Source organism: Leuciscus leuciscus, assembly GCF_965113295.1.
Source record: "Leuciscus leuciscus genome assembly, chromosome: 21".
NCBI lineage: Eukaryota > Metazoa > Chordata > Actinopteri > Cypriniformes > Leuciscidae > Leuciscus > Leuciscus leuciscus.
In genome coordinates this window covers 32,462,912-32,475,753 of record NC_138745.1, presented here as the reverse complement: position 1 = coordinate 32,475,753, position 12,842 = coordinate 32,462,912, and the positions used below count along the sequence as shown (strand labels likewise).

General features: G+C 36.5%; 1 protein-coding gene across 12 annotated transcripts in view; it reads left to right on the top strand.

The window, feature by feature from the left end:
• Positions 1-12,842, top strand: part of jakmip3 (Janus kinase and microtubule interacting protein 3) — a 42,666-nt gene extending 29,824 nt beyond the window's left edge. For 4 of the 12 annotated variants that reach the window (XM_082151882.1, XM_082151872.1, XM_082151877.1 and 1 more), the window contains 19 exons: positions 531-650; positions 1,545-1,691; positions 2,986-3,117; positions 3,277-3,312; positions 3,697-3,768; positions 4,583-4,699; positions 4,774-4,902; positions 5,490-5,573; positions 6,439-6,501; positions 7,510-7,608; positions 7,871-7,969; positions 8,674-8,733; positions 8,846-8,911; positions 9,028-9,096; positions 10,065-10,142; positions 10,277-10,483; positions 10,711-10,776; positions 10,964-11,029; positions 12,377-12,842. In XM_082151882.1, coding sequence (XP_082008008.1) covers positions 531-650; positions 1,545-1,691; positions 2,986-3,117; positions 3,277-3,312; positions 3,697-3,768; positions 4,583-4,699; positions 4,774-4,902; positions 5,490-5,573; positions 6,439-6,501; positions 7,510-7,608; positions 7,871-7,969; positions 8,674-8,733; positions 8,846-8,911; positions 9,028-9,096; positions 10,065-10,142; positions 10,277-10,483; positions 10,711-10,776; positions 10,964-11,029; positions 12,377-12,529 — 1,863 coding nt within the window. In that variant the 3' untranslated portion in view covers positions 12,530-12,842. Of the gene's footprint in view, positions 1-530; positions 651-1,544; positions 1,692-2,985; positions 3,118-3,276; positions 3,313-3,696; positions 3,769-4,582; positions 4,700-4,773; positions 4,903-5,489; positions 5,574-6,438; positions 6,502-7,509; positions 7,609-7,870; positions 7,970-8,673; positions 8,734-8,845; positions 8,912-9,027; positions 9,097-10,064; positions 10,143-10,276; positions 10,484-10,710; positions 10,777-10,932; positions 11,030-12,376 lie in introns of all 12 variants that reach the window. The other 8 variants (XM_082151883.1, XM_082151879.1, XM_082151881.1 and 5 more) reach the window with 5 other exon arrangements.

Here is a 12,842-nt window from a genome sequence, read left to right as displayed (position 1 = left end):
CAGCCGACAGCCAGCCTAAGTTTTTGACGGACTTGATAACGTACGTGAACAATATTAGATTTTTGGGTATTAAACGTGCCGGAGACGTTCAAAATCCTTTTTGCGTAGTTCATTATGCTTATTTTATGGAATGAAGTTTATTCCGTGGTGTGAGTAAATTACAAGTTACTCAGAGACTGACATGTTTGGTTAAAATTGTACATTCAGGTAGATTTCAACAATTTGTTGACTTGTGACTTGTGTTTATAAAAAAAAAATTACTAGGAAAGGAACTTTGATGCACAGTTGTTTTTGTTGTCTCTTATAACAAAAATATTTTTTTATTTAATATTTTTAAACCCATGAAAATGCAGATACTGTTGAAAATAATAGTGAAAAATCACTTTTTAAAAGGGTTGTTCCATTATTACCAATAAGCAGATTTTGACTCATATACAGACAGACAGAAAGTATTTAAACATTGAAAAAAAAAAAAATGATAGGAGTGGAGAGTTTTTTTCCCAGTTACCTGCAGTTGGTTTGTTTTCCAGATGCAGCACTTGGATGAGAAGGATGCTCGACGTTTCCAATTGAAAATTGCAGAACTGAGTGCTATTATCCGCAAACTAGAGGACCGCAACGCACTGCTGTCAGAGGAACGCAATGAACTGGTGAGTCTGTGCTTGTGTTAAGGTGAAACAATATTTGTATGAGAAAAACCCCCAATAAATATGTATATATTCACTTTATTTTATGGTAAAAAAAAAATAATATTTAGTGTATTTTTTTCTTTTCTTATTTTTTTCTTATTTGTTTACTTATATTCAGACTATGTCCAGAAAATAATTCAGCCTTCTTACCTACAATTAATTATAATTTTCTGATAACATAGAACATAAAAAAAAAAAAAAGTCTTTGCATTGTGCACAAATGAAGTGTGTCTGTGCTTACAGTATGTGTATGTCTTCTGTATCATGTTTACTGTGTACCATTAAAGATCGTCTTTGCCTTTCTAAGTGTTATGTGATGGTGTAAATGTTGTCAGTAATGGTGGTAAGTATCTGAGCAGTGATGAATGACTTCAGTGTTTCCTCTTCTCAGCTCAGACAGGCTTAAAGATCGATACAGAGACAGAGTGATTTAAACATGGCAGCTGAAACCTTCAGGAAGGAATTTACCACTCAGTTCGGCTCTCAAACATGACATGATGTTCAAGTAGAATGCAAAAGTCCAGTCGGCTTCTCTATTATTTTAGATTTCATGTCTTAAACTAATTGACCAACTTTAGACAGTCAAGAATATCTTTATACAGGTTGTATTTGCATTGTGATACATTTACTACCGGTATAGGCTAATCATTTAGTTTTGCAAAAAAAAACTCTGACCACATTCTGATAGTATGCATTGGGTTCAAAATGCGTAACTTTACTGGTTTTAGTTGTATTTTCTGAAATCAGTGCATACAGCGATGCACTTATTAGACAATGATGTCCAAATATTATTTACTGCATGCTTTTTCCCACCCCTACATTTTTGTAACCATCTGTTTATGTCTGTGCGCCCAGTTAAAGCGTCTCCGTGAAGCTGAGAGCCAGTATAAGCCGTTACTGGACAAGAACAAACGTCTCAGCCACAAAAATGAGGAACTGGCTCATGTATTGAGACGCATGGAGAACAAACTGCATTTCGTCACTCAGGAGAACATTGAAATGGTAATGAAGCAGAAAACAACTGTGAGCATAAATGTATTTATATAGTATGAGCTAATATTAATTGAGGGAGATTTTAATTTTTTAAGAAATCATTATTATACCACAGTGATTACATTTTTATTTTGATTATTATTATATAAAATTGAAATATCACATGGTGAACAATCAAATGGTGACCAGTTAAAGCGCTTAAAAATATTGATGTTGATAAATTAAGAAGAAAAAATAAAGAAATAATTGATATAATATACTCAATGTGATTTGAAATATCACATGGTGAACAATCAAATGGTGACCAGTTAAAGCACTTAAAAATATTGATGTTGATCAAAAAAAAAAAGAAAAAAAAAGATAATTGATATAATATACTCTACCTTTCAAGTTTTTTATTGTTTTTAAAAGAAGGGTCTTATGCTCACCAAGACTGCATTTGTGTGATCAAAAATAAGTAAAAACAGTTATATTTTTAAATATAATTACTATTTAAAAATGTTTTCTCCTTTTTAATATTTTTTATATTTTCTAAATATAATTTATTCCTATAATACAAAGCTGAATTTTCAACATCATTACTCTTTTGTCTTCAGTGTCACATGATCCTTCAGAAATCATTCTAATATATGCTGATTTGCTGCTTAACAATTAATATTATCATCAGTGCTGAAAATAATTTGAAATGCAAAGCTTTTGTAACGTTCTAAATGTCTTTACTGCTACTTTTGATTAGTTTAATTCATCGTTGCTGAATTAAAGTATTAATTTCTTCCAAAAAAAAAAAAAAAAAAATGCTTTTCTCCAAATGAACTAATCAAAATAATTCCTCTTGGAAATCTAGTTATCTTAGAAAATATACACTTTCCCTGATGGTGATGGGGAGGCTGTGGTCAATTTAAATCCCACAACCGCTCCACTGTCATTAGACATAATTGACCATTTCCAGCTTCGACTATTATTTCGATGTTTTTTTCCAGACAAAAGAAGCATTCATCTTGCCTATTCCACTGCATAAACCATAAATGTGTGATCCTGATGTAGTTTTATCAGGTGAAGATCACACCAACTGCATAAAACATTTGCTTTGAATACTGATGCCTCTTTAACATGGCCATGTTTTCATGTAAACACGTTTATCGGTCGAGCCGTTCAGCATCCGGCAAGCACACAACCTTGTTATTTCTCATGTCTAAATGATCTGATCATTATGGCAACTCATCAGACATGAGTAATTATCTGTCAGCAGTCTCTGTGCACACATCCGGCCTCTTGATGTGAGGAATGAGTTTTTATTTTGCAGCGAGAGAAGGCTGGGACGATACGACGGCCCAGTTCTCTGAACGATCTGGATCTGAGTCAAGACGAGAGAGAGATTGAGTTTCTGAGACTGCAAGTGCTGGAACAACAGAACATAATCGACGATCTGTCCAGGGTATCAGCATTTCTTCTCACAGGGACGTACTAACATGTGTTTTAAGTCAACATGCCTCAATTAGATTAAGAATTAAAATGATTGGGGTCCATTTTGAAGAATAAATATTACAAACTGTGTTTTATTGTTTTCTGATTGGCCTATTTTAATTTTTTCCAGGCGCTGGAAACCGCTGGATATGTGAAGAGTGTGATAGTGAGTCATTTTGCCTCTGGGAAATATTAACACTGTAAAATGCTAAAATATGTTTGTGCAAATGAATCCAGTACGTGTTACCTAACGAAACCCAGATGAAAATATCTGCAGAAATATCGGTTTTCTCAAAGTGTGAATGAAATTAGCAACTGAAATGACTGAGAAATTTAGTGGATGTGATGTTCAGTCAAAATCTAAATACACGTGCCATGAATTTATGGATAAAATTAGAATTGTATGGATAAAACTGGAAGTGTAGTGGAAACTGTTATTTAATGCACCTTTAAAGACACAGATGTAAGATGTTATTTTACTATAGTCTATCTGATATAAGTTAATGTGTTTTGTTCTTTCATTTAATCTTAATTTAATCTTGTTTCTCAGGAGAGAGACATGCTGCTGAGATACAGGAGACAGGACAGTCTGCGCAGGAAGAAGCCCTTCAGAACCTGTAGGGTACGCATACACGGCACTATCCAACACACTTGAAAAAAAAAAAATATATATATTTTATATATATATGTATATAGCACATACAATATAAAGCATACAGATGAAATCAAGCATAAAAAAATAAATGTTGGCAAAAAACAAACAAAAACCAATAAGGGCTTTTATGAAGTACTTTTCCATGAATAAAAAACAATTTCCAATCATCAATAGTTTTCATTACCGCATAATTTTGTAATACATTATCCAATCTTATTCTTGTATACTATTATTATAAAGACTAAAGTTACATTGCTCTTACATTACATTATTGTTGGTTATGCATCTATTTGTATAATCATTGTATGTAATATTTTCTTTCAAATAAATTTTTTTTTTTTTACATTTTATCTATTTTTGAAGTAATGCACTTTTAATTATGCATTTATTTTTATAAGAATAACTGATGTATATAATGTTTACATAATATATTATCATTTGATGTTTTGTTGATTATCATCTAATTATGCATTTATTTTTATATTAATATATATTATTTACTTTTTATACAATGATGTCATCTTATTAATTTAGCACCTCTGCATTGATTACGGCTGGTGATGTTTGATTTGACTCTTTTAAATTATATTAATACTCAACATTACAGATTATAGTTAGTGTGTGTGTGTGTGTGTGTGTGTGTGTGTGTGTGTGTGTGTGTGTGTGTGTGTGTGTGTGTGTGTGTGTGTGTGTGTGTGTGTGTGTGTGTGCTTCTGTATATTTAAACTTGAGTCAAAAAGCTTTTGTTAAACAAAAATCCTCTCTCGCTGTCTCTCTGTAGCCGGTGGTGGAGACGTTTTTTGGCTATGATGAGGAAGGCTCTATAGACTCGGACGGCTCCTCCATTTCCTACCACACAGACCGAACGCCCTGCACACCAGACGATGACCTCGAGGAGGTGTGTGTGTTTGTGTGGGTGTGAGTGTGTGTCTGTGAACTATAACTGTAAGCGTGTCCTCTCCCTGTGCTCAGGGAATGGTGAAGGAGGAGACAGAGCTGCGATTCCGTCAGCTGACGATGGAGTATCAGGCTCTTCAGCGCGCTTACGCTCTCCTGCAGGAGCAGGTGGGAGGAACGTTTGATGCAGAGAAAGAGCTCAAGGTAAATCATTTCAAATATTTATATATTCATTCTCTTAACAACAACAACAACAACATCTCAGCTCTTAGCAGATGGCTGAATAGTTCATCATATGAATAGGATTTTCTTCGGTATTACACCGTGTTTAGTGTCATTAACTGTCATTAACAAGCCTGATGTGATCAAGCTTTCGAAGCTATTTTGACCACTATGAGTGACAGTCAGTCACCAGGTCTCTAATTAAAAATGTTTTCAACTAAATTAAATGCCTCTAAAATGTTTATTTTTGGGTCACATCATCATAAATTATTTTTGAATCCCTCTCCAATCACTTTTCTAATAGCGACCACTTCACACAATCGAATCAATTCCTGATGAGTAACCTTTTTTTTCTTCTTCCTAACTGAATGTCTTGTTTTAATCAGAAATATGCAAATGTAAAATTGGTTGCAAATGGCTTATTTTTTTATTTTTTCTTACAAATATGCAAAAAAATATTTTTGACAATGACCAATTCAATTCAAAGATCAAGATGATGTTCATCCTGAGCTACTGCAGATCGATCTTACCTTCACATCAGTGTCTCTGTTCTTTGTTATCTGTTTTAGACTCGAGAGCAGCTTCAGGCCGAAATGTTCCGGTACCAGACCAGAATAGCAGATCTGGAGTGTGTTCTGAGTCATCAGGGACAGGTAAAACACCAGCGCTGCTAACGCATCCATGTTAGAACTGCAAAATGTCATTTAGCACAGGTGTATTTGTACAGTTCCACTCATAGACTGTAAAAAAAGATGGACGACGCGTCTCCACTTACTTCCACTGTAGAAAAAGAAAGTCAAAATATCCCAGAAAGGGTCTTGGAGCCTGAGTCTGCGCAGTGGAGCCGCGGTATCAAGGTCCCGCCTGTACTCTCGCTCACAGAAACCATCTTGGGAAAAAATGTATATGAAGTGTAATTGGATTTTTTTCAATTTGGCTTTGCATCCCATTGGATAACAGGTGGAGGGTGGGGTTTATGAACCAGCCACCAGGGGGCGATACATTTTTTTGCCTTCACTTTTCAGGATGTGTGCAGCACACTTGGCTCCACTAAAGACTGTGATAACACATGTTTCACATGTGCACACTTGTTAGGAGACGTTCCCGTTTGGTTGCATGTGGAAACACAGCAGTTACATCAAAGAAAATAATATATGTAATCAGACATGATAAATATGTTTTGCGATGACTTTCCAACTCCCTGCTTAGTTTTTTATATTTTTTTCCACCTGAGGGCCACTTAGTTTGAGTCAAAGGGAAACACACACACACACACACACGATGGCAGCCTAAAAGTATTCCCTAAACGTAGAGAATGTGAAAGCTGATTAGAAAGCAGTGCTGGTCATACATCAGTGTGGGCTGTGAGCGTTACACACACGGCTGAAATTGTTCTGGGATCAGATATGCCACTGACGGAGAATAATTCTGGGAGAGAGTTTGAGAGGATTTTACACGATAAGATCTGCTAACATATCATATCAAATCATTTGCATTTAAATGATGTGCATTTTTCAGGACATGAAGTGGATTGAGGAGAAACAAGCTTTGTACCAACGCAACCAAGAGCTTGTAGAAAAGGTGGGAGCAGTTTCTGTTTGTCAGACCAATGGAAGATGAACATCAGCAGAGCATGTTTTCAATTGAAGTAAATCTCATTAGTCATTTGTTTGAAATGTTTCTATTAATAACACCGTTTAAAAGGACAGTTCGCCAAAATATGAAAATTCGGTTATGATTTACTCACACTCATGTCGTTCCAATCAAGTATGATTTTCTTTCTTCTGTGGAACGCAAAAGAAGATATATTAAAAGAATGTTAGAAACCGAGCAGTTTTGGTTTCCAAAAATATCTGTTTGTTACCAACATTCTTCGAAATATCTTCTTTTGTGCTCCACAGAAGAAAGAAATTCATACAAAGTTCTGTGCATGTTGATACGTCCTTAACTCAATCTGTTTGCAATAAGATCGTTCTCTATAGGGCAGAGCTGATTGGCCAATGAGCTCGCTTCTCAACTTTCAAATACTTGGACAGCGTTTGCAGTAACAGTTTGCAGTGTGCTTTCAGAAACCCTCCAGCTTCCCCAGCTCCACCTGTGTAGATCTGCTATGGATAATTCATGTGTGCTATATTGTACAACAGCAGCATGTCTTACTTCCTCACAGCAGTGTGTTGTTGAATGTATTGTGAAGCGCTTTGAGTATCCAGAAAAAGCGCTATATAAATGTAACAAATTATTAATTTATTTATTCAGCCAAGACCAAACATATCAACATTGTCATATCCATTACCATGCCAAACACTCAGAGTTGTCATGACAGAAATATAGTTTTGGAACGACATGAGGGTGGACTATCCCTTTAAGTTTGACCTGTGTGACTTTAGAAAACTTGGTGTAAAGACAAAAAACTGCTTCTTTGTTCAAGTTTCAAAGCCAAACAGCCACCAAATTATAGGAATGACCCATAAATGACTTTCAGTAAGTTCAGCAGTGGTGTTAATTAATTTCTTGAAGCCGCTTTCAGGCTCTGAACGCAGCTCATTTGTCTGCTTTTTTAAACCAACATTTTATGTTTTTGGTTCCCAGATTAAAAACATGGAGATGGAGGAGACGCGACTGAAAAATGAAATTCAGGATGCGAAAGACCAAAGCGAACTCTTGGAGTTCAGAATTCTTGAGCTTGAAGTGAGTCTGACTGAAGATCTTTCCACTCCTAAATCTGTCATGTGTGAATTTCAAACACACATTTAAGGGCCTGTATTACAAAAACTTCCTTTCTTAACTCTTGACTTATAATTTGAAAAAGTTCTATTTCTAAATTAAACTTACCATGGTTACTAAACCGATAAGTAAGGATTCTGAGTTAAGATATTTCTGAACTGCAGCCCCAGGAACAGAGCCACAGATTATGTGTAAGAATAACAGTGATGCTACTATTTTTCTCCAGGAAAGAGAGAGAAGATCTCCAGCCATAAACTTCCAGAGCATTCATTTTGCCGAGGGCATGAGTCCTCTACAGATCTACTGTGAGGCAGAGGGTGTTACTGTGAGTTACCCTGAACGATATGCCTCATGTCTCTATAGAGAGACCGGGGCTAGTTGTCACACGGGAGTAACTACTGTAGAAGGTTTTAATAATGAACGATCAGGTTGGGGCAAATTGTCACAATGGAGGAAGATTTTAAAAAAAATTCAAATTCAAAGTTTTTATATACATTAATGAAAGTTTTTGTAAGCAAAAATTATGATTTAATAATTTAATAATTCCTAAAATATATACTTTTTAATAGCTGCTTTACTCATTAAAATGTTTTACTCCATATAACACAGATACTCAACATAATGCAGATATGTTGTGCCTTTGTACAGGATTTTATAGTTCAGAATTTTTTTTTTTTATTTTTTTTTTTTTATAAACTAGGTTCCCATTTTGACAACTTACCCTATAGTGAGAACACTATTATGTCATACTGTTTTACAATTTTCTGAACATCTAGACACTGAAGACACTATTCAGAAGTGCCACAGATAACAACTTGACTAGGTTTTAATTATTTTAAGGTTATTGTTGATGTTTATAACACATACAGCTGAGAAATCATTTGTTTTTCGCGCTAGTTTTCAGTTTAGCTTTTCAGGTGGAACTGATATCAGACTATCAGTGATCCAGATCAGATCTAATCTGCTGGTGTCTGGCGGAGGATTCATGGAATAATATCTCTCAATTAAAAACTCTTTCTCACACTACAGGAAATTGTTATCACAGAGCTGATGAAGAAACTCGATATTCTGGGGGATAACGCCGTAAGTGTATGTTGATTTCATATGTAAATGTGCGTGTTTACACATGCCTGGGTGTGTCTCCTACACATGCATATTTCTGTCACTGATGTCTCGTCTTTTCATTGGACGGCGCGCACAGAATCTGACCAATGAGGAGCAGGTGGTGGTTATTCATGCCAGAACGGTATTAACTTTAGCAGAGAAGGTATGATCCGTATGTCTTCTTTAAAATTATTACATTTTATGTGAATTTCTTGCATGCTGTTTTGCTGATCGTTTCATGAATGCCAGTGTTTCTTTTAACGTCTCTGTTGTGTTCAGTGGTTAGAGCAAATCGAAGTGACCAAGTCAGCGTTACAGCAGAAAATGTTGGACATAGAAAGTGAAAAGGTAAATGCATCCAAATTCAATACACACACATTCCTCTTATTTCACCCAAAAATTAAATAAAAACGGTAACACTAGTTTAGTGTCCTGTTCTCACTATCAACTAGTTGCTTATTAGCATGCATATTACTAGGATGGCCGTTTATTAGTACTTATAAAGCACATATTAATGCATGACCATATTCTACATCCCTTAATCCTACACAATACCTAAACTTAACAATACTATTAATAAGCAGTAATTAGGAGTTTGTTGAGGCGAAAGTCATAGTTAATAGTATGAATTGGACCCTAATCTAAAGTGTAACTGAAAAAAATATATAAAAAAAAAAAATTATAAGTTCCCATTCCAAACATTTTACTGTTGCTTTTTATTGATGTTACTCATTAGATTGTCATTGCATTTAATTACTTTACAGTTTTTATTATTTTTATATTTTAGTATATACAGTATTTTATATATGTGTATCCTTTCATTTTGACATACACATATATATATATATATATATATATACACACACATATATATATATATACACACACATATATATATATATATATATATATATATACACACACACACATATATATATATATATATATATATATATATATATATACACACACACACACACACATATATATATATATATATATATATATATATATATATATATACACACACACATATATATATAAATATAAATTGCATTAAAGAGAATTTGGTCAGGATTTTTATCATGAAAAAAAAAAACAGGTCTCGGTTTTTTTAATGCAAAATATATTTTTAAAATGTTTTTTTTTAATTTTTTTTTATGTATTTCCCCCTGTTGATTTTGGTTGAATATGACCTAGAGTCCCAGACATGTTCTTTATAATCTTCATCAGATTTACTCACTAACAGGATGACTTTTGTCAATGCTGTGTTTTATATCAAAATGATTATTTCCTCTTGTCATTTTCCTCCGAAGAAACTCTTTAGCAATCAGAAAGGATACTTGGACGATGAATTAGACTACAGAAAGCAGTCTTTGGACTGTGCACATAAGGTAAGGACTGTGTATCATGTTTTCTGGGTGACTGCAGAGGAGTGTTACTCTATGATGAGATGCAGATCTGTCTTCCTGTGCCCTCTGGTGGTCATGCTGGTCATCTGCGGCCCACACTTCTGTGTTTCTCTCAGCGTATCCTGGAGTTGGAGGCGATGCTGTTTGACGCGTTGCAGCATGAAGAGACGGGTGGTAAGGTGTCCGAGATGCTGACCGAGCAGGACCGTGATTCGCTGAGGGAAGCCGTCGATCAGTGGAAGAGGCAGGTCTTGAGTGAATTACGAGAGCGAGATGCGCAGATACTCAGAGAGAGGATGGAGCTGCTACAACATGCTCAAGCGGTACCTGTCTGCGTACATCTATAAAAGTGGAAGAGATCATGCTTATTTTTATAGCAATGCAATGGTATATATGGATACTGTACATTTTAAATGTGTATATTTGCTGTTTTGACCTGTAAATAACCATTCATTTTGCATATGCAAACACCACATTTTCTGCAGTAAATATGAAGCTTCAGGATTTAGTGTTGCCTATTTGTTAGCTAAAGATTTGCCTGTCTCAACAGAGGATAAAAGAGCTAGAAGAATGGATAGAGACACAGAAACGACAGATAAAGGAATTAGAAGAAAAGGTAATCATATAGACCACTCATCTATCATTTTCTTTCAAGGTCTGCACCATCATCTTTTCCAATAATATTTATTGTCTCTTTCTAAATGTACTGTTTATTCTCTCCTCTTTGTTCCGTTGTGTTGTTTTTTGCGTTCGTTTTTGTTTCCATGTTCAGTTTTTGTTTTTATTTTTATTTTTTTCTTTAGCCTTCATTCTTTGGTCGTAGCTCTGCCAGAAAGCAGGAAATGGTGTCATCAGATCAGTGGACCCTGGTAATACATGACAGCTCATACACAACACTAGATAATAGGACTTACATGCAACAGGATTTATGTTCTCTATTGTACAGGATATATATTTCCTATTTCCTCTTAAACTAAATTCAAATAAAAAAAAGTGAAATTAAATTGCAGTAATTTTTCACAATATTACGGTTTCTACTGTATATTTAATCAAATAAATGCAGCCTTGGTGAGCAAAAGAGTTATTTCAAAAACATTTTACTGACCCCAAACTTACAGTATGAACTGTAGTCTTGCTGTGTGGTTTCTAATGTGTTTTGGATGGATGGATGGATGGATGGATGGATGGATGGATGGATGGATGGATGGATGGACAGACGGACTGATGGACTGAATGAATGAATGGATGGATGGACTGATGGACTGAAGAATTAATGGATGGATGGATGGATGGATGGACGGACGGACGGACGGACGGACGGACGGATGGATGGATGGACGGATGGACGGATGGATGGATGGATGGACGGATGGACTGACTAATAGATGGATGGATGGATGGACGGACGGATGGATGGATGGACGGACGGATGGACTGACTAATAGATGGATGGATGGATGGACGGACGGACGGATGGATGGATGGATGGATGGACGGACGGACGGACGGATGGATGGATGGATGGACGGACGGATGGATGGACAGACGGATGGACTGACTAATAGATGGATGGACAGACGGATGGACTGACTAATAGATGGATGGATGGATGGATGGACGGATGGATGGATGGATAGACGGAAAGACGGATGGACTGACGGATGGATGGATGGATGGATGGATGGACGGACGGACGGACGGACGGATGGATGGATGGACGGACGGACGGATGGATGGACAGACGGATGGACTGACTAATAGATGGATGGATGGATGGATGGACGGATGGATGGATGGATAGACGGAAAGACGGATGGACTGACGGATGGATGGATGGACGGACGGACGGACGGACGGACTGAAGAATGAATGGATGGATGGATGGTTGGACGGATGGACGGACGGATGGATGGATGGATGGATGGATGGATGGATGGACTGAAGAATGAATGGATGGATGGATGGATGGATGGATGGATGGATGGATGGACGGATGGATGGACTGAAGAATGAATGGATGGATGGATGGTTGGACGGACGGATGGACGGACGGACAGACCAACTAATAGATGGACTTATGGATGGACTGATGGACTTATGGATGGACTTAAGAATGGATGGATGGGTGGACTGACGAATGGATGGACAGACGGACTGACGAATGGATGGATGTCACCAGGTTGTAACTAAATGTTGTGTTTTTCTTGTGATCACAGGCCTCAAGTGTTCTTCTGTCCCAGAGGAGGAGTGTCACACACATGTCATCAGGGGTCTCAGCAATCTCCTCTGTGCTGATACACTCTGGAACATGGACATGGAATATGGTGCTGTCTATCTTGTGGACTTCTAAACTATTTTTATCCTCCTGACCTTTTGAACTATGCTTTGTGTGAGCTCTTTGCGTGTGGAATTTAAGGACTCTTAAATTGAAACGCTCTCTCCTTTCCCTGCTGAGCAGGTGGTGCTGGAGGCTGCTTCCCTTTGGAAGCCTGATGGAATGAGAGATGTTACGTTAAAAACCTTCCTCCCACTGTTTACACTCATTCTGCTTGGGTTCCCGGTGGCACTGGCCCTCCCTCCTGAGCTGAGAGTTAAATCCTGGAATTAAAATTATGTCTGGTTTTTTTAATGTACAGGAACAGTGTTTCAAATAAATTTCTCAGAGGAAGACAGAAAAACTAA